Source organism: Aulostomus chinensis, chromosome 7 (genome assembly GCF_037954235.1).
Source record: "Aulostomus chinensis isolate RoL2024-O1b breed Wild chromosome 7, RoL_Achi_v1.0, whole genome shotgun sequence".
NCBI classification, from domain to species: domain Eukaryota; kingdom Metazoa; phylum Chordata; class Actinopteri; order Syngnathiformes; family Aulostomidae; genus Aulostomus; species Aulostomus chinensis.
In genome coordinates this window covers 12314741-12338677 of record NC_141326.1, presented here as the reverse complement: position 1 = coordinate 12338677, position 23937 = coordinate 12314741, and the positions used below count along the sequence as shown (strand labels likewise).

Below are 23937 nucleotides of genomic sequence, written 5' to 3'. Positions count from 1 at the left end.
TACAGTATTTTCCTCCAGAAAAGTTGGAGCTCCTCAGGTGGATGCAACATCCATTGTTACGCTTCCCCCTGTCCTGACTGAGTAAATACAGAAGCCGTATGACCTTAAATTCAGATGATGTATCTGTAGGTTCCTGAAATAGCCGGAATGTGAACAAATAATTTGCAGCTTCTAATCTTAAACGGCGATGACTGCATTGATTTATTGAAGCTTTTATGGACCAGGAACCAACTGTAAGTGTAAAGTAGGAAGGTGTCAGGAGACTCAGTCAGACTCTGGAGTGATGTTTGTAGGGGACCCTGATTGGGTGAAGCAGGAGAGAGCGAAATAGAGAGAGACAGAGATAATGGTTGGCGGGAGGGAGACGGGGGAGATTTGGGGGGGGGGGGAGCATAGAAATTGAAATATGTGCAACTGAGCAAAGCAAATAGGGGTTGGGGCTGGGGTGGTTCTCTTTTCAGATTCTTCCAGGCCATGTGAATAGGGAAGACAGAGTGACAGAGAGGGAATGTGAGTGTGAATGGGTCGGTTCTCAGTGCTCCTGTGTGCCAGCGCTGCACAGTGTTGGCACAGAGACGCCATTGTTAGAGGCTAACGAACTGAGGACCACTTCATCCTCCTACTCCAAATGAGCATCTGTTGACTGAGTCTACTGAGCACATTTATACTGTAAATGCAAGCTGACAGTGGGGTGTCTGTTTGCTATGATGTCAATCTGTTATTGGTTTTTTTTCTTCTTCTTCTTCTTTTTTTTTACCACCACCAGAAAGCCAAAGCGATTAAAGGGACAATTTGTAAGCATACTAACAAGCTAGAGCCAGACTGCTGTTTCACGTGGGAGCCGTCATCCTGTTTGCATGTATTTATCAAGTACTTTTTTGAAAATGTCGCAAAATAGCAAATGTGAATGAGTGTTTCTATCAACTGGATTGGAGCAAACAAACTTGGCTACGCAGTACGTATAGTTTGCCTTGGTCATCTGGTCATCTAGTGAAAACAAAAAGCAAAATCTTGTGGATTCACTGTCAGTGTAGTAAGTAGTAACTGTTCTTTGGTGCTAGTGTCAGCCATGTTGAACAATGTCTGGAGATAAAGACAAAGCCTGAGAATATTTGGGAAACACCAGCATCATAAACAGCTGGTCGGTCATGCAAATTAAAGCTTTTCAAGTGCTTATTAGAGAAAAGGGCTTTCCTTTTTTGTGCATTTGTTATTTTTTGTAGTAGAAAAGGTAAAACTAATGGAGTTCTGTTTAGCATTCGTCCATTTCCACTGACGGTTTCAGAGCCAGACTTCAAAATGTGCAACGGGCTATGCTGATGGACTGCTGCAGCCAGATGACAGTCTACGTAACTCCAACCCTGTCCTGAGCTCTTCAGCCTACAATTATGATGCATTCACAAGCATCTGGAGAGTGGGAAATTTACCTCATCCAAATCTGAGAGATGTTTCTGATAATTTATTTTAAATTTCTGTCCTATTTATATGCGATTTGTGTGTAGGGACACCTCCCAGTATAACCCAGTACAGTTAAACAGCACCGCATGTTTTCAGATTCATTTGTGTACAAATCATAAGAGTGTCACATGACTGCGTGACACTACGATCAGCCTGCACAACAGCTCGTCTCATTATTGTGCCTTCAGGCAACACACACTGTGTCTTCTCTCTTATCCACTTTCTACTATATCTTTCCTCTCCGTCAGACACTATCTTACTTAATTCTGCCTTTTAAACCTCTTTTCCACAGTCTTCCTTTCATTTTCTATCTTTCTTTTCAACTTTCTCTCCCACAGTCAGCCTAGCGGAGAATAAATTGTTCTACTATTTTTAATGGATATTCTCCTTTCCTTTTAATTAAACTATAACTCTCTGTTCTGCATGGATCAGTGACATCTTGTAAAAAAAGTCATTTATTGACGTCGCCCTATTGGCACATTACACTCTGTCTACCGCTAGAGAGGTTCCAGTGAAAGGTCAGCTGCCTCTGCGCAGAGACCTTTATGTTAAGATCTAGAATGACTTTGCATTTTAATGACGCCCCGAATGGCTCCAATAGCAGTTTTTCTAATACCGCCTTAAATCACCTGCTTAAATCGCAGCTGTGGAGGAATCAGGTGCTGAAGTGGAAACGATGGCTTCATGTGGTTGATTCACCCTGTTGGTGGGAGGAATTCATATTGACCAACTATGTACACACACACACACACACACACACACACACACACACACACACACACACACACACACACACACACACACACACACACACACGTGTGCGTTTTTTTACATCAACTTATCCAAACTGCAAACTCTGACAGTATGAATCAAAATCAACATGGTAACTTCCGTATGTAAAGAGGGACAAGAAATGATGAGATTTTAACAGCAAGTGCAGCCAAACTGTGAAGATTTGAATGTAACGGTGGGCAAGACTTGTTTCTACACCAGGTTGTGAAGAATGAAGGCTCTGTGAATGTGGTTGAGACATGTCAGTGTTGGTGCAAGAGCATGGAACCGTTCCAGAATAAAATCTCCATCATTTCCAAAAATGTGTCAGCGATTACTCACAGGATAGAAGTGAACATACCTTCAAGCAGAGGTACAGCAGCAGTTACCGCTAACGTGACTAATGGCTGAGGGGACTCGTGTCCGCAATCACAAGGCAACTGACTCAGCAAAGTGGAATGCACTTGTTCACCCTCATGGGAAGCACTTGTTTAATAGTCTGATCAATATCTGTTCAACCAATTTATGTAGAGAACGTCTGCATGCTGAAAAATGAAGGAAAATTGATTGTACTTTTCTTTTGGATTTATGGTTCTTTAACTTTATAATATTTCATTCATACCTTCATTGACTCAGCATACATTCTCAAGTAGTCTCACTTGTGACTGGGAGATGAAGGATGAGTGACATCTTTATCAAACAGATCTTCGTCGTCCTCCTCCGCTTTATCCGGTGGGTCCGGGTTGTGAGGGCAGCAGCCACAGCAAGGAAGCCCAGACTGTCCTCTCCCCAGCCACTTCAACCAGCTCTTCCGGGGGAATCCCGAGGCGTTCCCAGCCAGCCCTCCAAAGTTATACTTGTTTCTCCTAATAAACTGAAAAATGTAGGGTTCATGTTATTTGTTACACTGTCGGCTTTGATGCTTTGATGCCTTGTGGCGCATCACTGTTATTGGACAACCCTGATTAGATGCCATTTCTACAGCCAGAGCAATATCTGTGTGTGTGTGTGTGTGTGTGTGCGTGCGTGCGTGTGTGTGTGTGTGTGTGTGTGTGTGTGAGAGAGAGGGAGCGAGAGAGAGAGATCATATTTTATAAACCATTACTCTAACCTGGCCTAAAATAATAAAAAATAAAAATAAATAATCACCACCATCCAACAAATTATCGTTCTAGGATATTCACTGCACTGTGATAGACTGGCGACCTGTTCAGGGTGAACCCCGCCTCTCACCTGACGGCTGCTGGGATAGGCTCCAGCCCCCCTGCGACCCTTAACAGGATAAGCAGTAGAAAATGGGTGGATGGATGGATGGGTGAGTGGATGGATGGGTGGATATTCACTTTTTTTAAAATGAGGTTAATGTGAGTCTGTGTTTATGGTAAATGTACCATAAACACAGACTCACATTAACCAAATTTGATATTGATGTATTAATTGATGTTTGATTTAATGGATTTTTGTGATAACGTCTGTGTATGTGTGTGTGTGTGTGTGTGTGTGTGTGTGTGTGTGTGTTTGTGCGTGTGTGTGTGTTAGAGAGAGAGAGAAAGAGAGAGAGAGAGCTGGCTTTCTTATTTCAGATTCACTCTCATCAAAGTATTTCTGCACCCCTTGCACTATTAGAAATGGTCTCCAATTCAAATAAAGGTTCAGTTGCAACCCACCACACTTCTATTCAGCGTGTGTGCTCACAAGACGGATTAAAGGAGTGCTGTGGATTATCAAGCAGCACGAAACCTCATGACAATGAGAGAAACCTTTGTTGCAGTGGTCTTAAGATAAAGCTCAGCTGCAGCCTGAGGTGATGTGTTGCATGATGTCGCGGTTTAGTCTTACTGTAAAAAAAAAAGTCTCAGTCTCAGTGGGTTGTAAACCTCATACAAATCGTTCAGGACGCACATGTAAAGCATGCATGCAAAAGAAGAACGTGTGAGTTTCCCTTGTGACTTGCAATTCACTTCTCAATCCTGTCATTTTCACTGCTGAATATGTGCCGCAAAACAAAGCAAAAAACTGTAGCAATTTGGAAAAATGAAATCAAACATCAGTGGTTCTTGTGTGTAATTGTTGCTTCTGTGTGGGTAAAACTGAAGTCACACATAACAAGTGTATAATAAGCTTCTCTTGAGATAGACGCACGAGAGCGCGCTTGATGTCTGGTGACAGCTTCCGGCAGAGACACTATGCTGCAACAGGAATTTGTTTCCATCTTTTTTCCCCTTTTGGTGAGCGTGATACTCAATTGTTGATTTCCTGTGCGGTCACTCTGCTGTGAGACTTTTACCATATATTGTTGCAGCTGAGACGTGTGTGTGCGTGTGTGTGTGTGTGCGCGTGTGCGTGCGTGTGTGTGTGTGTGTGCGTGTGTGTGTGTGTGTGTATGGGTGGGTTGGTGGGGGGGGCAAAGAGAAGAGAAAAGAAGAACTAACCACACTCACTTCCCTCAAGTCTCAACATGTTCACAGCTGAATCAGTAGAGAGAAGCTAATGCGGTAGCTGACAGAGATAGCAATCATCTGTGTGTCTTTTTTACTAGAATGTGTTCCTGTATGCGACCATGTGCTGGTGAGCCGCGCAGCCCAGTTGTGTCTGCGCCCGCTTGAAACATCAGCGAAGCGAGAGAAATCACGTATGAAACGAGAGGGCGGGAGAGGGAGACGTTAACTGGTGTGACTTCAGATCAGTTACAGTTGTTAATGAAAAGTTGTATTCATGAGGAGGCTCAATGATTCATTTAGCAGCCCTGTGTTGGCAAATGTGAACAAACTTTTCTCTTCTTTGTGTCTCATGTTAATGTGCTGCCACTACGAGGCCTCACAGCTATTATAACACCACTGTGTTTAATATTCACATTCTATAACATCAAAAATAAAAGCTGACCTTCGGTGTCCTTCAGCTCGTTCAGTTCTGGTGGTTAATGTAACTATTTCCAGGCAAAGCCATTGCTGAGTAACGGACATTGTTAACGCAGTCTGCTGCGTTAAATTTGCGGTCAGTCTTTTCTATTTTGATATGCTATTTATCTAGATTTTAACATAATTGTTGCATCTAACACTTTCACTTTTGAGTTCATTCATTGTCACATGTTGGAGAGAGTGTGTACTGTGGACTTGCCGCTAACACAAAATAATTTCCAGGTCTTTGACTCTTTTACTAAATTCCCGGGTTGAAAATGAGTTCTTAATCAAACCAACATTAAATATGTTGAATATTCAAAAGTGCAATGACGATGCAAGTGATGGTAAGTTCCTTTAGAGAATGCCTCTGGGATGCACTTCCCACTTTTATTCTAAAAAAAAAGAAGACAAATCTACAAATCCATAGCAGCAGAACTTTGTATTATGAGATTTTCATTAAACTGACTGGTACCAGTACTAAGGTCTATCTCCCAGTCTCATCTTGTGCTGGAATGTTTGATTCTCTACCAGGTAAACCTGCCTGGACTTTCTTTCAGGGATTTTCTAGCTCTGCGGTTCATCGTATAGACGGCGTGCACTTATTGATGATGGCTATCCTGTTTGCATCAGGCCGTTTATTTGATGTGGGCAGGTGCCGGCGTGTCACCTTCTCATTCAAATGGGTGCACGCACTTGCCTACAAGGCTTCCTTACAATGCAACACACCCAGCTCAGCGCGCTAAGTCCCATGCCCTTAAAAGGCGTTTTTCAACTGCATGCTGTGGGAGTTCTTCTGCTACTCCTGTGCACACTCTTCTGGTGACAGAGGAGACATCACCGTGCATGGTTCCACAGGGTTCACTCCCTCGTGCTGACACACAGGCCCACAGCGGCTGTTTGTATATTCTTTTGCATGTAGTTCGTGTCCATGAAGAATGTTTTTGCTCACCACTGCATTTCAAGAGAACACGTGATTTCCAACAGAATGAAGTGCAAAGTGAGGGATGTCATCAGTCCCATGCCATTTTAGAAGTTATTTATTTTGCTAAACAATTATAGATTTTTTTCTGTTTTTTTTTAATAGAAGCAGTACACCATCTTTTACTTATTGCAGAACTTTCAATATTCAGATCTTTAAGCCGATTTGAAATTGGTTGTATTGATTGATTTAAAATGGATAAATTGAAAAATAAATAAATGGATGTCATCTGTGCTCTTGGAGGACATTGGAACCCCCCCAAAATTCACATTTTTAAGTAATAACACATTTTTCATCACAATACTGAACCTGTCTGAGGGTCACAAAATCATAGCCAGTGTATAAATGTATAGATAGTTAAATATAATAACTTATGACGGTCAGTGTCGTGAATATGTCTCTGTTTAGGTAAATATCCGCCATTTGTCGTGGATTATGGCTGAAATTCCCCATCAGCATGAGGATACAAATCTAGCAGGCGCTCGTGAACGCAGCTCTGGCTGTGTGTCCCCGCCCTCAGAATTTTAGACCAATCGGAATGAAGCAGTTGAGCATTTGGCTCATTCGATTGGTTACCATACACGTCACAGACAGTTGCACCAGGAAGTCGCCGTTGAAGGAACGTTGCTATCAACAGCTGCAGTATGCTGAGCTCAGCTGATGTGTTTTTAAAAGGTAAACGCAGGAACGTTTAGCGTTCGTGTTCAAGTCGCTCAGCCTTGTGGATGTCTTCCTTGTTTTCTGTTCACAACAACAGAGGCGTTTAATGCGCAGAGGTTTCCCTAGGACATGTTGAGATGGTGTTTCGCTAGCTAGCCCTCGAGGCTAAACATCAGCTGAATGTTATTTTGCGCTTAATTATTGATGTTGTTAAATAGTGTGGTTTTTTTTAAACACATTTGACTGAACTTTAGGGGCATTTCATACAGAACATCTAGCTTCTACATCTGCTGTTCGACGAATCATCTCGCCAGAACTGACAGATCCGCTGTTCTGAAATATTACATCAAATTTTGCATCAACTAGTATGAATTGGGATGTAAAGCACACTGAGTACAATGCTGCAATTGTAACACTGAAGCTGAATGTCTAAGTAACAAAAAGTGGGAACAAATGTCTGTCAGTGTTTCCTCTGATGTAATCACGCTAATGTCTCTGTTCTTTGATATTCCAGAACACTAGAATTTTTTTATTTTTTTAACCTGTCCTGTTCAGCAGCTGGGGCAAGCAGCATCGGTGCTCCTGGTGCCATGTTGTACTGAAGCAGTTTTACTCTGCATAGGAGGAGTCTGATAAACTCCTCCTATCACCGTTTGTGTTAAACTTTATTAGGAATGGTGTTGGTTCATTGATAAAGCTACCGGACTGAGGCTCAGGAGTGGACAGGAAGAGAGAACAGGGACAGGATAGGGACGACAAGGGGGGCAAAAACAACAACAACAACAACAATAGCAGAAAACAAACAAACAAACAAAAAGTAACAAAAAAGTAATAACAACAGAGAGAAAAAAAGAAAAACATTGGTTGCAGAATTTCCAGTGCAGGCTTACCATGTGGTTTAATATAATTTTAAAATAAATGTCTGAGTGTGTGATTATGGATCAGTTGTGCACCGCATGTGTGTGTGTGTGTATGCTACGGTCTGTCTTGGATGCTGTAGGTAGCTGACTGTAGCTGATGTGGGGGGCCAGGACATCACACCCCCAGTCCAGGATAGCAGGCAGGTCAGGACCAGGCCACCAGGGCACCCAGAAACCCCCAGAACATGGGGAGCCCCAGGCCACCCTTCCCCCCAGGAAACAGCCACAGGCCCAACCCATGCAAGGACCCGCAGGAAAGCATAGGAGCAGCAACCCCCACCCGGAAGCAACCCACAGAGAGACGGGGCAGAGAGAGGACCCCGGTCCTGCCGGGCAACCCCCCCACAGCACGAGCAGAGCCCAGGGGCATAGGGCCCCTCTGGCCCGAGATCCGGCCAGAGCCCCCTAAGAGGTCCGCCAGCGGCGAGGCCGACACCCGCCCACGCCCAGGCGGGGCAACCACAGCCCACCACAATGACCAGGCCCACCGCCCCCGTACAGAGCTACCCTCCCAACCCTCCATCCCCATCCCCTCCACCCATCCCCTGTTCTCCCCCTCCCCCCAGAGCAGGCGGGCTTCAGGCTATGGGGCACCACCAGCCAGCCAGCCAGCCAGGACCCCCCCACTCCCCCGAGGTGATATGCCAGGGTGAGCAGAAGGCGCGCGCGTCCGGGACTGCCACCCCTGGACAAAACAATCATACCCTCATCTTCCTCCATACAGGGGCTGAGTACTCCATAGATGCTGATACGGTCCAGGGCACCTCAGACCTAGTAAAACTGCCAGCAAGCGATCCACCGCACAACGGCAAGGCCCGCGATTAACCCCAGCCCAACCACCATGTTGGATAACACTAGAATAATTAAATGGTTTATCCAAATAAATTCACTTCAAAGTCACACAGTATTTTGATTTTTAACAGTAGTTTTCAATAGGATAAACTTATTGTTTATGTTGTCTGATATCAATAATATGTATTGGTTGGAGAGCAGATTGTCCTTTAGTTGTACTCTGGTAAATGTCACATTCCTCCCAACTGTTCTGTGCGACTGTAGAACAACATGGGCAACGCTGAGAGTGTGGTGCTGCAGAAGCGGCTGGCTCGCTTCCGCCCTGAAGAGCGGCCGGTTGTTGAGGGGGTCTTTGACAGGCTTCATGGGGATGTCGGGGTCCCAGCAGGAGCCTCAAAGAAAACAGCAGCAGGGAAGACTCTTACTCTTGAGATGCTTCAGGTGGGAATGTTACAAGGTATAGAAAGATCAAGTCTGTAATGATCATCTCTTGTACCTTCGATCAGCAGATAAACAGTTACAAATATCTTCATTTATTTATTATTCTTCTTCATTTGGTTCACCTTGCACTTCATCTCCAATTGTTATTTCCCTTACATCTCTTTCAGTTTACTTCAGTTTTACAAAAACTACCCATGTTTGTCGTCCCCAGTCCTCTATGGGCAGCCTGGCACCAGACTCCTTGATCAGGAGGATCTACCAGTGCATGTCTAGTATCAACCCAGGACCAGCAGCGCCGGGGAAAACCAGTCCTGCTGCTTCAGGAGTGGATCGAGAACAGCTGGTCATCTTCCTAGCAGACACGCTACGAGGCACTGCAGAAGAACGGGCGCCTCTTATCCATGCCATGTCCCGGCGTGGAGCCTCAGCTGTCACCTGTGAGCAGGTAGCAGAGGTGAGTAGAAGCTAACTATGAAATCTTCTAAAGTTCCTTTTTGTTTTTAGGGCTATGCCACCCTCATCTTTCCTGGTGACGCTCCTCTCTGGCTTCTCTTTACAGTTCTTGGAGGACCTGATCTCTGCTGTAGTTCAAATTCTGGTCCACAGAGGTTGCCTTCAGGGCTGGAAGCCAGAGAGAATGGGGGATGGCTCCCTGGGGGTCAAACTCCTGGCAGAGCAGATGTGTTCTGAGCTGAAACCATCAGGTAAAAAAAAACCAAAACGATGAAGGTTTTGACCATATAAGAGGGACACAATGTGACTCTCCTCGTCATTCTGCAGAACAGGGAGGCTGTGATGTCGCCTGTTTGGAGGACTGGATCTTCAGAGTGTCCCAGGTATCGTTGTACCTGGAGATGCTTGTAGCTGAGGGTCTGAGCGTGACTCTGTGTGGGAGAATGGCCCCCCCACTGCTGCCTCCCTGTAGGGAGACACCGTGGAAAGAGCTGACTTGTCTGTTGGATGTTCCCACCCTCATGTTTCTGGCTCCCCAGGTCAGTGGACAGACGTGCACCGCCAACAGTTCTTGATCCACCCAAACTTTTCTTGGGCCAGATTCACATATTTTCAAATGATTTCTCAGAAAAATGTCCCATGAACGTTGGCAGGGTGTCTTCTCTCTTTGAGGGCTCTTCTCCTGACTCAAAGCTTGTTATATCTTTTGGATTTATTTAGTTGTTCCATTTTTAAATGGAACAGATGGTCCAGATCTGTGTGTGTGTGTGTGTGAGAGGCCAATACCTACCATTAATTTGGTCTGAAACATTCAAAATATCTTTCTTGAAGTTTCCCTCCAGTCCAAAGTGTGTTTTTTCCTTTTTTGGTGGTCAAGTTGAATTGACTTGAGCTGTCAGAAACACACAATTTCGGAAATATTTATCGGACGTGTGTGGAGGGGATCTTCCAGTACAAGCCTAAATGTGCTGTCCGGAAAAAATGGACCGATTGAGAGAGTTATATTTATCATATACTGTATGTTACTTACGTCATGTTCCATATGTGTGAGCGGCACTTGAAAGTTGTCACAGCAATAACATAACAAACAAGGGGTGCGTGTTAATATCGGCTCACCATCAACATCAGCAGATACTGGTACATCTTTCAAATATATCAGTATCAGTCTGATGGTGGATAATAAAATCAGCCCAGCAAATCAAGATCGGTGTTTTCATTTTTTGTGCATTATTGTTGTTTATCACAAAATAACAATAAACTGTGGGCTTTTCCAAATGTTTTGGAAACAAATAAAATTCAAATTTTGATGTATGTGTGTTTATCATTCGGAGCAAAATGGTCAGAACTTGTTTTTGGACATTAACATTGGCTGATGTAGTTGTAAAATGTCAGCATATCGGATATCAGTGTCGTGCATCCTTAAAACAACCTGATCACTTGTTTTTCATATAAGATACTGACCAACCTAAACACAGATAAGGATGTGAAATCAGTCGGTATACCGAGTGTAGCACATCACTATTATTCACTGTCTTTTCTGGTTATTTTTCCAGCTACCGGATAGGTACAGCGCCCCCTGGAGGCTTGTGTTTTCCACACGGCTGCACGGGGAGAGTTTCACCAGGATGGTGGCTGGCCTGACAAAGCGGGGTCCCACCCTGCTGCTTATAAAAGACACAAAGGGACATGTTTTTGGTGGCTTCGCCTCTCACGCCTGGGAGGTCAAACCCAAGTTCCAGGGTGAGAAAAAGACGAGCGCCACCTGATTTTCGATGTGATGAAGGTATCTTGGGTGTCAGTCTTCAGAAAGCAGATTCCTACGCGCGCGCACACACACACACACACACACACACAAGATATAAATTAGATATCAATATGTGACGTAGATATGACATCAGCAAATTTGTATCGGCCAATTCACATTTTGTTTGAGCTGTACCTGCGTTGTGGTAGGTTTCTGTAGTTTTCCTCATCATACGAGCAGTCTGCCATCACAAAAATCTGTCAAGATACTGCTGTTGTTACCATCACTAAAACTGATCTCCATATAAACAGCTATTGCAGGCCGACCAACGCTGTCCCTTAGGTATTACATCTTAAACTGAATTGCACTTAAAGTTGGACCTCAAGCTGGAGCTCAGTATTTTTTCCGTCTGGATGGAAAAGAGGACACAGCTGTTAGGAAAGGCGCTTCCTGCCAGCCTGACATGTTTAGCAGACATGACAGCAGTTGGGCATGATGGAGGGATCGGTGTGGCAACATTTTACCTTCCTGTAAGTTTAGTTGTGTAATAAATGTGTCATGCAGTGCGAAGGCTGCAGTTAAAAGAAGAACCACTAGATGGCAGAAGGTACCTGACAACAACAGCCAGTTGGCTTCCTCACCACACAACACCAGCATAGGCAGTTGCCTTCTTCTTCTTCTTCTTCTTCTTTTTTGACAGGACCAATTCATCAGTCAATTGTGAACAAAATGCACAAGTCACCTCTATTAAACTGTTAGTTTTGTACAGTGATTTTTTAAAAATTATTTTATCATCTCCTTATTTCTTCATTCATTCATTCTGACAACTCTTATTCATTGCGTTGTGGGCAATTTGTTTGAAGAGGTGAAAAAGGAAAAATAACCCCGAACACAGAAACATGCAAACAATTTCCCCAAGGACCTGAATGGAAAGACAGTTTAAGAATCTATAATCATATATAATAATAGACTCTTCAACATTCGAATTTCCAGGTTAAACAAACATCCACCTGATGGCAAACAGAGAGAATTCACTCGCATGAACATGAAGAAGCTGCTGCTAACAGTCAAACAGATGCCAGCCTGAAACAGAAAATAAAGCGCTGATAAAAGGACACATTGAGGAAGTAATAGTACTTGTTTGAATACCACTTGACTTTTCCCTCAGATTGTCATGATTTGTATATGTGTGTGTGTGTGTGTGTGTGTGTGCATGTGTGTGCGCATGTGTGTGCGCAGGTGACTCCAGATGTTTCCTGTTCTCAGTGTCCCCCAGATTGAGAGTTTATTCAGCGACAGGATATAACGAACACTTCATGTACCTCAACCAGAACCAGCAGACCATGCCCAACGGACTGGTAAGATTCCATTTGTTGAACAGAGGAGAAATTGTTTCTGAGAGAAAATCACAGCCTCAGACCTTTTGAGGTGTGGATATGATGAAGAACATTTGTTGTTCGGAGCCCTAATTTGTGCTCCTCAGTATAAAAGAGAAGGAGTGTGTGCAGGTGATGATAGCTAACTAATCGTTACAGTTGGAGCGCTCTATTTAATACATTACGCATTGCTACATCAGTGACTGTATAACTACTACAAGCACAAAACTATAACACTTGGATTTTTGTCATCAGGGCATGGGCGGCCAGCACGGCTACTTCGGCCTGTGGTTGGATAGTGATTTTGGACGTGGCCATAGCCGTGCACGACCCAAATGTACAACCTATGGCAGTCCTCAACTCTCCGGAGATGAAGACTTCACTTTAGACACGATGGAAGTGTGGGCAGTTGGAAAGCCCCCAGAACCAGAGGAGGTGGAGTTCATGTTTCTCCCTGTATTGTTCTAAACATTCACACTGAAAGGAAGACTGATAAACTCGTAGGTGCCGCTTGCATCAAATCAAATGCTCCTCAGAAACTCCTACTGAAGAGTTGTGAAGTTGTAAACGCACCTGGATGTGCACTGAAATGTACATTCATTTTAATGAAAGTTGAGCTTGACCATAAGCATCAGCAGTGTACGTGGAGAACTAAGCCCTGGTGTTTGTGTTGGTGTCTCAGGGTGAGGACGGCGCGGGTAAGAGGAGCGTCCTGGATGCAGATCCAGAGGTCCAGGCCATGATGGAGATGACAGGAAAGACTCTGCACAGCCAGGGCCTCAGGGAGCCAGAGGAGGAGTCGTGAGGGGGGCCGTCGGGACATGGAGCTGAACAATCTCACCACACATATGTGCCCTTGGTAGAGCTGGAACGGACCCACGTCAGGGTTCGATCATCTGCTCTGACTGAAGAGTGGTCTCAGTCGTTAAAAGCTGGTGCTGCCCATAGATGATGTCATCGCTGCGAAAACCGGGCTAACTATCAAGAGGCAGCTAAAGTCTGATCAGCTGAAGTTAAAGCACACACACACACACACACAGTTCTACTAATCAACTCTGGACTCTGATGAAGGAAAACCTTTCAGAACAAGATGAGCACCGCACACACCCCCCCCCCCCAAAAGATTGATTGTCCTCCACAAAACAGTCTACCTGAATCAAATCCTACAAATTCAAAGACATTTTTTCCTCAGAAATAATTGAAATGTCAAAACATTGAAGGAATGCAGATGGAAATTTTTTTCCAGAACTACATAAAACTTTAGGGTTCCTAAGAGAGCACATACTTCATGTATATTTGAATATGTAAGTATAGATTTTCTGAAAAGTAACATATCATGACGCACTGTTAGATTAATGCATCTATGTTTGAACAACTGTGTATGTACACAGGCTGGACTAGTTAAAGTAAGTTAAAGCAAAAGTTAGCCGACAGAAATCGCAATCGCAGACATCAGAAAAGCAGGCGAACCAGCTGATCTGAGTCAGCTCGGCGGCTCCCGTTGCCGTGGTGACGATAACTGCTCAGCCTCGTGAAGGGACTGTACTCTCCCGCTGTAACCTCAGCATTATGACATCCGACTCAGCTGAACACACTGATGTAAATGGTTTGTTCATGTATGTGGAAAATACAGCTGGCATGTTGTTTCTCTTCTCAAATCCTGGTCTCACCGATAGCCCCGCCGCAGCAACCGTGCTTTGCTTGCAAAGTTACACTTTGTGGAAGACCGGGCAACGGGTTAAAGACAAATAATATACCAAAAAATATGAATATACGGTAGCTATACCACTGATGCAGATGTGATACTGTGAATTTTATTGTACCAAGGTGTGTTGTAACTGTACTGAGGCTTGAAGGCATCAGCTTTTAACAAATACAATGAAGACAAGAATGCGGAACTTCGTCACAAGTATTGACTGATGTGTGGATCATTCAGTGTACCAGAGCCTGCTGGTAACCCTGATCTCTCTCTCAAATGGCTCACTGTATCATTTCAGCGGTTTTATCGGTTTTACCAGCAGAACGGCTGAGAACGGTCTGGGGTGGCCCTGACGGCCTCCTCACGAGGAGTTTGGAAGTGAACGGTCAATCAGATGTCTCTTACAATATATTCGTCAGTGCTGTGTGCAACTGATATCCTGTGTGATCGTAGTGAAAATGTCTTTTCAGAATAAATATTTAAAGATGCTACTAATGTCACAGTCGTGGACGTCTAGTTTTGGACTCGAAGCTTTTCTCCTCTTGTTTTAGCTCACTCTTATCAGTTCCTGTTTTACTTTGAAAACTCCTCCCTCCTGGCCGCTCAACTTCAGCCCCTCTCTCGGCTCCTGCCCTGCCTTCGTGTTGGCCCACCTGCTTCTTGTTGCGAGTGCGTTTCAGGTTGACTTTCGTGCTCCGGCGGTTGTGAGAACATTGCTGCTCATCCCAGTTTCTCTCAGTTTTACCCTCTCTGTTCTATGCTCGGGTTTATTTTGCGAGCTCTTCACATGTACACCTGGACAAGTCCTGCCCTTTCCTCCTCGTCTCTGTGTTTGGGTCCTTCCTAACCACCTCAGTGACATGATAGAATAAGAGGGCGCCTGTGGAGGGTTGCAGGTTGCTGCTGATCCGCTCTGAGCTCTGGTCCTAGTTGTGCTAGGAAGCTGAACTGGGCTTCTTCATTCTGTTTATTTGCTAATTTTAGGAGAACACACATTAAAATAGGTCTGGAAGAGTTTGAACACAAGACAGCATGCCAAAATAAATATACATACATAAGAGGAAATAGATGACCATATTTGGAGATGAGCTGTACGCTCACCATATAGCAAGCAGAGTGACAGCGTTGATAGTCACCACCAGTCAGTCACACTGGTGGGAGCGATGACAAACGGCAGCAGTGTAACTGAGGGAGCAGCGGCCGCGGCCACTCGTGGGCCGTAGCTGCAACATCAACATCCTGCTTCTCCTATGCAGCAGCACCTCAGTATTTTTACTGCCACAACTTTCACACCGGTTTGAAAAGAGGACATTTACTTGTAATGTAGGAAGCCCCTCGTACTCAGTAACAGGAGAATTTACCTGTCGTCCGTGCTGATCTTTTTCAGTCACACTGTTCAGCTCTGGATTCTTCGCCACAGTCACGGCGGCGATCTTGAGCGTGTAATCACGTGAGCTCAGATGAATATCTGAGCTCTTCGTCTTATTTCGAGAACTCCACGATTTTGTCTTTTAAGCTCGTGTGACGATGGCGTGTTATCACTGATAAGCATCTTCTGCCTCTGTTTCTAAGCTCTTGATTCAAAACGGCTTAAAGCTTCAAGAAGTTCAACTTTTTGTCTTCTTCTTGAGGTCTGGCACCCAACAAAGATACAAGCGTGTAAGAGTTTTGTGAACGCAAACTTCTTTAAAAAAACAAAACAAAAAACATAACCCTTGATTTATCTTAATATAATGAAGTAGTTTGTGGTCGTCAGGTAATGTCATTCATAAACTAACACCTAATCATATGTAACTACTTTATAGGTGCATGATGTGAATGCTTTGTACTGCCTGAACACTTCCCCTGTCACTGGCCTGAATTAAATATTGTCATGTGACTTAAATCTATCGATCCTAAAGAGTGCTGGGATCCTGCATGGAGAACCAGCGTTCCCAGTATAAGCGCCTGTCCCCAGTCTTGTCTGCAGCCCATCCTGTCCTCGTCCAGCCTTTAGCGCAGTGTACTTTGCATAGATACCGTCCTCGCTTCCGGACTGTTTTTTTAAAATAACATGCTGGCCATGCCTGTAATGCAAGTTAACTTTTACTTCCTTGTACACACAGATAGAGGAACTAACTGTTTTGCGGCTCGACTTTGTGTGTGTGTGTGTGTGTGTGTGTGTGTGTGTGTGTGTGGTGGTGGTGGTGGGGGGTGTCAATATCCTCCCCAGGTTCGTTTCCTTACATTCAAGTCATGAGTAGATAGAGAGCAACTTGAGACTGCTGAAAAGAGTCGGAGGTAAGTCTGTCCTTTTCTTAAATGGAACTTGTTTGGACTGTTGGAGCTCCTGCAGAATGAAGCTTAGCGGAAGTCAGCGGCGTATCTGTTGGTCTGCAGACGAGGAGTGTGTCCAGATGCGGCTGTCAGCCCGGAGACGGTCGAGGCTTCTCGGTGTCACGGCCGACATTTGACCTGAGTGGGCACAGGTGCGCTTAACGAGCCCAATTAGAGCAGGCAGTCGCAGGCGTCGAGCCGGAGCCCCCGCGCCCACGAGTCTGTTAATATTTAGACCGATTCAGCGGGTTTGGCTTGTTACTTTGACCACATTCAAACCACGCATTCTGTTGTTTCATCGCCTGACGACTAGCGGACTCGTCTAGAGTCGGGCGAGGGGCGTCAACATCCCATAAGAAGATAATGGCTGGTAGTATTTCTCGGTGTTGGACTGTAGAAGCTTTTATTGTGATACGAAAATGGTTCGGCACGCAGTCAGAGACCTCTTGTTAGGTCTACCGTGGTCCTGACCCCCAAGCTGACCCTCGGTGAGCTGCCGGCCCAGTTGGAAGTGATTTAATCGAGCCTGATGTACAGAAGCTAGTGTTACACGTTCAGAGGCATTTCACTCCTATTTTAACACAAGAAATCAGATCCAGCTTCCCCCATTTCACCCTCATAAATACGATTTGATAAACAGCTTCAATCAAAATATTGTGATCGCAAAGGTTGAAGTTTATTATTATTATTGTTATTAATATTATTATTGTTGTTATTATTATTATTTGCTTGTGTTCTGGTTAAAGTCTTCTTTTTTTCGTTCTTAAGTCATAGAAAAAGTAGACCAGAAGCAAGGGTTAAAAGGTTATTTTATGCGAAAATGACTTAAGAATTAGGAACTTAATACATTATATTTATTTAACTGAAAGTCAGGTGATGCCAGCCCTCCAGGACCCCACTTTGTCAACCTCCGGTCGACTAGACAACCATTTTCTCAGACATTTACCTGTACTATTACTTGCTAGATACGTTTTTTAATTAGGATTACTGACACGTCTTTAGAGCTGCTGGAACTGTGCTCCAGCCAGAACAAGCATCTGCTTCAACACGTGTTTTAATGATAAACTGAGTGTAAAAAAAAACTAAAAAAAACAAAACCGTCTGGATAAAAAGCTTTCTTTAATAAAGCATTGATTAGAGCAACAATCTTCTGGAGAAGGCAGAGCGGCGGATCTCATGAACTGAATTGAACAGCAGGGGGTTGAACTACGGTTTGATGGCATCGCTGAAGCGTTTGTAGTTTGTTATTTAAAGAGACAGCTCACCCAGAAATGAAGACGCCGGCTAAGGAAAATGACTCATTATGCAAGACGGCCCTCGTCAGTGTTCTGTTTAATTAACCACTTCATTAATATTCAAATAAGCAAGGTGTATTGCCGTCTGTGCCTTGATGTATTTCCACCACGATGACGTCAGCCGTCGCATATAAAATATTTGATATATTTTAAAATATTGAATCATATTTGTGTCTCTCGCTGTGGTTTAGTCCTCGCCAACCTCTGAAGTAATCATGCAGTTCAGTCTGTTGTGAAGGTTTGATGAGGTCAGTCCGGTGTTTGGTGCTGCTCGGTTAGGCGGGTTAGCACCGCAACGCCACGAACACCAACCTAGGACCAACTGACGGCCTGGGTGAGGACGGGCTGTTTTGTTCACTGGCATCGCAGAGTGACTGTTAATTTCACGTTGATTGTTGCAAATTGAAAACAGTATTCCAAAAGCCCGTTCCACTCACGTGAATTGTCTGTGACCGTGTGATAAAACAGCTCAATGTGCATACATCATAAAATGATACGTCAAGGAAGACATGCTTGCTGTATCAGAACAAACTGAATATGGTGGTTTGGGTTGGAGGACATGTTGAGTCAGTATCTAAAACACGAATGATTAGCTTCACCTGCCTGAAAGCTTCAGACACCAAATCTCTCTGTCTGTGAGCCCTGGTTGTCGTCTGGCCTACAAAAATTTGGGTTCCGGTTCGTTAAGTTGATTATTAACTTCACTTCAGAAGTTTTTGAATGTTTTTTGCTTCTTAAATCGTAACTGTGGATTAAAACCAAAACTATTTCATAATGACTCACAATCTTGTTTTTGTTTTTGTTTTAATCCTTTTTTGGGGCTCAGAATTATTGAGACAATCCATGAGTGTTCATTGTGCTGCACATCATTCCTTCCCCCGTTCAGACCCACGAGCGCAGCTGTCTCATGTCTCAGTCTGGTGAAACGGAACTCACACGCTTCGATCGGATTTATTCCAAGTGTCACAGGAGGCTATTGACACACTGCCTTCGTCTTTATCACCAGCACCTTTTCCTCTCGACATCACGGCTCCCTCTAGTTCTAAACGGCGTCAGGATTAACTGAGAGACTAAGTTGTGCTAATGAAACCGGAGACGACCTGCCAGCAGCGCAGAGAGAACGCGGTCACAGCGAGATCTGGATCGGAGCTCCAGAATTTGCATGTGATATTAACACGGAACGGAGGAGAGGAGACACACACACGCACACACACACACACACACGCACGCACGCACAGCCACTCCAGTAGATGCGTTGTGTATTTTGTTGATGCAGGCGAAGCAGTAACCCTGGTGACATCATCACATTTGTAATGTCAGCCTCCTCACCAAGATAACATGGCGCAATGATATGATGCACTTTTTCGAGGTGTTTCATTCACATCATACCTGCTTACTACCAGACGTAGAACACACTTCATTTTATAAGATCTTAGTATCTTCTGTATTTCATATGAATTTTTTTTTTTTACTACAAAATGTATTTATTTTTTATTTATATGTGACGTTAATCTTTGTCCCCATCAGTTTGAATGACGTGCTATTATGTTACTGTAGACTGTAGGACAGGGCACACATTTACGTGCGTTTATTTAAATGACCCTCAGGAATCCACATCAGTACCAACCTCGAGCACTCGACTTACACCAATAAAATATAGGACGCACCTCTTTTAATATTTTGAAAGTACAACATTTGAAATAAGTCAAAGTATTTTGTAGAAAAAGAAGTTGGTTAAAAAAAAAAACCCCAATCCTTTTTGTCTTAGGAGTAGTTAATGAATTAACACATTGTATGCTCAGCGTTCTTAGTGTGAAATGATACTAATATTCACTGCTCTGGCCAGGGTTGCCCGTCCCTCACTGGTGGGAGACGTGCGACCTAAACGTAAAATGAGAAACTCAGCATAGCAAATTGAAATCCTTTACTCACACTCGTTTTGAAAATGTTAATATCACACTCGTTTGCTATCGTCTGTTTGTTGTCCCACTCTGCTGCACTGGAACCACGCTTGGGCCTCTTTCCTTCGCAAGCAGTGGACTCACAGAAAAGTATATTTTGAAGAGAAGACATGCACAATCACCAGATTTATTGATGTAATATCGAATATTACAAATCCAATTGCAATCGTGATATCTCTTGACGTAATTACAGTTGGGTAATTTTTCAAAGTAGTTTAGCCTGAGCTCATAATCATCCACGATTTATAACTGCTGTTTGCTATCCTTGTTTTTCTTCTTTATTATTTATGACAGGAGATTACAGGTTATGATGTCTCCAGGCTCAGACAAGTTGATCTGCAGTTCACACAAAAGGACGCAACTCACGTGTCGTTACATTCTGTTAAAAAAGGAGAGCAATCATGTCTCCTTCGCCCCTCCATTCAGAGCAACGCTGAACATCAAGTCAGGGGCAATAGGGATGAATAACTAAGTAAGCTGAGCTACATCGTCCAGGTGAGGGACACTTGCTTGCAGTTGTGTTCATGGGAAAATCCTACAGAAGTGTTTTGTTTGCAGGACCGTTAATGTGTCACAGGAAAATCTGATTTACTGTCAGCAGTCACAGCTGTAACACGACGAAGCAGGACGATGTAGCAATGTCGCTGAAGAACGCGCCCCAACTCCACAGTGCAGTCCGTAAACTTTCATTTTCATTCGTATGTTCTAGCTTCACCAACTCCATGTAGACGTGATACAATGTGTGTGTGGTTTTTTTTGCATGCAGTTGTTATGGTAACAAGAAAAAAAAAGGAAAAATTCTTTTTCTCAATGTTGATTCAAGAGGCACTCTCAAATTTGAGAATTTTACTTCCACAAAGCTGAGGGACTGGATAATAAAACGCTGCTCCCATGTTCAAGTCAATGAAGTAAACATTTGGTGTGTAAGCAGTAGAACCCGACTGTAGTTCCCTGTTGGCATGACAACGCAAGCGGTTTTCTTTTTAACTGGTTTATTTGAAGTTCCTCCTCCATTTACTGGGAAAACTACAACTTATAAACACATACACACACACACACACACACACTCAGTATTAAAAATAACATCTGAGAAATAACATCCATAAAAAGAAATCGTTAAGGTCAATTAAAGACAAACAGAAAATCCCTCATTGGCTGCATGCCTCCTGATGGGGAATAACTCTTGGGTCTTTGCTCCTTTCCTCATAAAGGAAACTTAACCAGTTAGCTTGGTTGGTATCGTTAATCACACACGTGAGTCATTGCCATCTCAGGTCTCTCCCTCACTACGCGCAGGAATCACGCACCGGGAAAAAAAAGCATTTTAAAATAAAAGTCTCTGTTTCAAAATAAAGGTTGCCGTCACTCAATGACAATTAAACAGATATTAAATGAATAATTGACATGAGCTACACTCCCACACAATTCAATCACACAATTCTTAAAGTTGGATTTCTCTATACATAATACTGTACTGTAATCAGACACACATCCTCAATCAAAAAAATGTCCTTGTTCTTAAACTAGCAGGATTTCAGTCAAACAACAAAGTCTGCTTTAATCAAAGTAACAACCTTTTGTACAGGTCTTTCAATTAACACAGTTTTAGTTGTTAGTTTACCCTTTTTTGCCAAATACAGTGTCACTAACCAGCAAAGCATCTGACCCTGGGTAGACTTCATTGATTCTGGCTAGTTTCCACTTTTTGTGTGTTGTCACCTCTTCCTGTAAAAGGACAGTATCATTGACCTTCTCGTTCCTTCTGTTCTTATACCACTTTTGTCAGACTGTAAGTTCAGAAGATACGCTTTCTTCCATCAAGTCCAAAATTCGTTAGCCAGAAACTTCCAGTGAGCCGAATACTGTACCCGTCGCCACCTCTTTTGATGATACAGATCTTCTTTGACAAACTGTCCAGGTGGGGGCAGTATGATCGCAGACTTCATTTTGAGTAGGTTATTCGGTGTCAAAGATTGTGGTCCAGAAGGGCCGTTTAAATGCTCCGCTGTAAGAGGCCTGCTATTGATTCTAACCACGACCTCATAAATGAAAGTCCTTAATGAAGCACTGTTGAGCCGTCGTGGTCCCGGACGGCTGCAAGGACACTCCTTATCGAGCTCATTTGCCTCTCCCAGACTCCACCCATGTGGTTCGCTGTCGGGGTGTTCATGAAGAATTTGCATCCAAGACCTTTCATTCTTTCTTGATGCATTCCTTGCATTAGCTTTGTAAACTCTCTTTTCACACCAACAAAAGTAGTGCCTTGGTCACACCTTAACTTTTTCTCTTATTGCAATGATTGCTCTTAAAGCTTTGAAGAACGTATCAGTTGTCATGCCATCCAGCATCTCTGTGTATGGCTCTTGAACATAGGCAGGTAAGTAAGAGACTGTACCTTTTGAGCTTTTTCCTTCCTGCTGTAACATAGTTAGGACCAAGCAGTCTCTGCCAGCATAGATAAAAGGTTGCGTAGCCTCCAGTCTGTCTTGAGGTAAGTCATCCATTTTGTGTTCTTCTATCAGTCTCCTGTATTTTCGGCACTTGACACATTTGCAATGAAACTGCACTGCTACATCAAGGATTCACCATCCATTTGCTTGCAGCTCATTCATCGTCATTCCACGACCTTGATGCTGGATCTTTTCATGAAAGTGCTCGACAAGTAAAGCCGATAAATGGCTATTCTTTGGTAGAAGTGCCGAATGTTTCAAGAATGGGTGTAAGGTGGCTTGACTCAGACGCCCGCCCACTCCGTCCTCATCCAAAAATGGACTGATTTTGTACATCTTACTAGCTTTGCTCTGTGCTGTGGCAGTCTCTTGTTTCAAGCTCTGAATCAAGTCTGGGAAGGCTTCTTCTTGTACTAACTTAACTATTACAAGTTCCGCTTCTTTCCTTTCTTCCAGACTTGTACATTTGTTAGTTCTTTGCTTCCTGTCTTTGTATTCCCTGATCTGCTTTTTGAGTCTAGCCATGGCTTTGACGGCCCTTGACCAATCTGAAAAGTTCTTCATTCGATCCACTAATGACCTTCCTTCCTTTGCTTAAGTGTTACACACAAAGGTTTTGTCGAGTTCAGGGTCACTCCCACCTTGTCTTCTCTGGCAGGCAGGTTATGTTGCCACGGAAACTTTGGCCAAACTTTGGAGTTTTTCAGCTGTTGTCTAGTCAAACCTCGTGAGGCATGGTCTGCAGGAGCATCCTCAGATGCCACATGAGACCAATGTTCAGACTTTGTACTTGCCTTGATTCTTTGTTTGCGATTGGCTATACACACAGTTGAAACCTTCTGGCATCGTTTTTTATGTAGCCTTGAACAATGGTAGAATCAGTCCAGAAGAACTCCTGCAGATCTTGTTTGTTGAGTTCCTTAAAGGTGCACTAAGCATTGCTGTATGTTGTAGGCGTCTCCCCTTGATCTGCTAGCTGCCTGCCCCCTGAATACACAATGAAAAAGTCCGGTCTTTGGAAACAACACAGGGCTCACAAACAGCAAACAAACACTGAGTGCACAGGATGTGCACATAAACATAACAAACCACGTTCAAGCCAATCACCAACAAGATGGTTGGGGATGGGGGGACGGTTAGTGCACGTGCATGCATTCAGGAATAAGCAGTCGATTGAGTAGCGTAGTAGCTATGACACAGTCAGCCATTTTTCAGTGCAATAGTTTGTTTTTCCTAGCTTATTCTATAAGCCTTAGCGAGCACTAGCATCGATTCCAGGAAGGGTGAATCTACAAGAAGTGTACCAATTCCAACGTGTACCAAATACCAATGTATTATGTATGGACTATGGTCAATGTCCTCCTCAGGGACTTTCTCAGCATCACCTCCTGAAATGATGTCACCTGTGAACTGAATATAATCTTGGTAGTATGTTTGGTCTCTCTTAAGTCTCCTTTTAAGACAGTTGAGACGGTGTATGGCAAATGCCTTATTATTTGGTAACTTTGATCTTTCTTTTTTAAAAGGGTTATGGCATCTCATGGTGACCACTGTCATTTTGTGCAATGCTCTCATTCATCTTAGTGAGAAAAAAAAAATGCAAATCCTCTTGAGACACTGGCTCATTTTTCTTTCTTATTTCAGGGAAGTCCAATTCTGAGATGTTTATGATGTCTGAGAGCAGGATTCCTTTCACTTTGATGTGGTTGACATAGTGTACTC

At 43.7% G+C, this 23937-nt stretch overlaps 2 protein-coding genes across 6 annotated transcripts in view; both read left to right on the top strand.

Annotated features, from left to right (window-relative positions):
* Positions 1-6707: 6707 nt before the first annotated feature.
* meak7 (MTOR associated protein, eak-7 homolog) lies at positions 6708-14677 on the top strand. Of its 4 annotated transcripts, none has more exons than XM_086208476.1 (9): positions 6708-6783; positions 8745-8921; positions 9133-9375; positions 9481-9625; positions 9702-9913; positions 10928-11114; positions 12358-12476; positions 12750-12929; positions 13177-14677. In XM_086208476.1, the coding sequence occupies exons 2-9, from the start codon at positions 8751-8753 to the stop codon at positions 13297-13299; spliced, it is 1380 nt and encodes a 459-aa protein (XP_086064602.1). In that variant the 5' UTR covers positions 6708-6783; positions 8745-8750; the 3' UTR covers positions 13300-14677. The 4 variants fall into 4 exon arrangements, with proteins under 4 accessions (XP_086064602.1, XP_086064604.1, XP_086064603.1 ...); XM_086208478.1 differs by having other exon boundaries at positions 6711-8337; positions 8413-8921; XM_086208477.1 differs by having other exon boundaries at positions 6711-8496.
* Positions 14678-16322: 1645 nt separating this feature from the next.
* plcg2 (phospholipase C, gamma 2) overlaps positions 16323-23937 on the top strand; it is a 31425-nt gene continuing 23810 nt past the window's right edge. Inside the window, exon 1 of one of the 2 annotated variants that reach the window (XM_086208472.1) lies at positions 16323-16473. Coding sequence is in view for 1 of the 2 variants with exons in the window: in XM_086208471.1 (XP_086064597.1) it covers positions 20404-20439 (36 nt within the window). In the remaining variant the exon portion in view is untranslated. Of the gene's footprint in view, positions 16474-20387; positions 20440-23937 lie in introns of those variants that run through there. The other variant, XM_086208471.1, reaches the window with a different exon arrangement.

Coding starts and splice junctions, on each gene's coding strand:
- meak7 (XM_086208476.1), top strand. CDS start 8,751: ATGGGCAACGCTGAGAGTGTGGTGCTGCAGAAGCGGCTGGCTCGCTTC. Junction 8,922..9,132: donor TTACTCTTGAGATGCTTCAG/GTGGGAATGTTA, acceptor TGTCGTCCCCAG/TCCTCTATGGGCAGCCTGGC. Junction 12,477..12,749: donor AGACCATGCCCAACGGACTG/GTAAGATTCCAT, acceptor TTTTGTCATCAG/GGCATGGGCGGCCAGCACGG.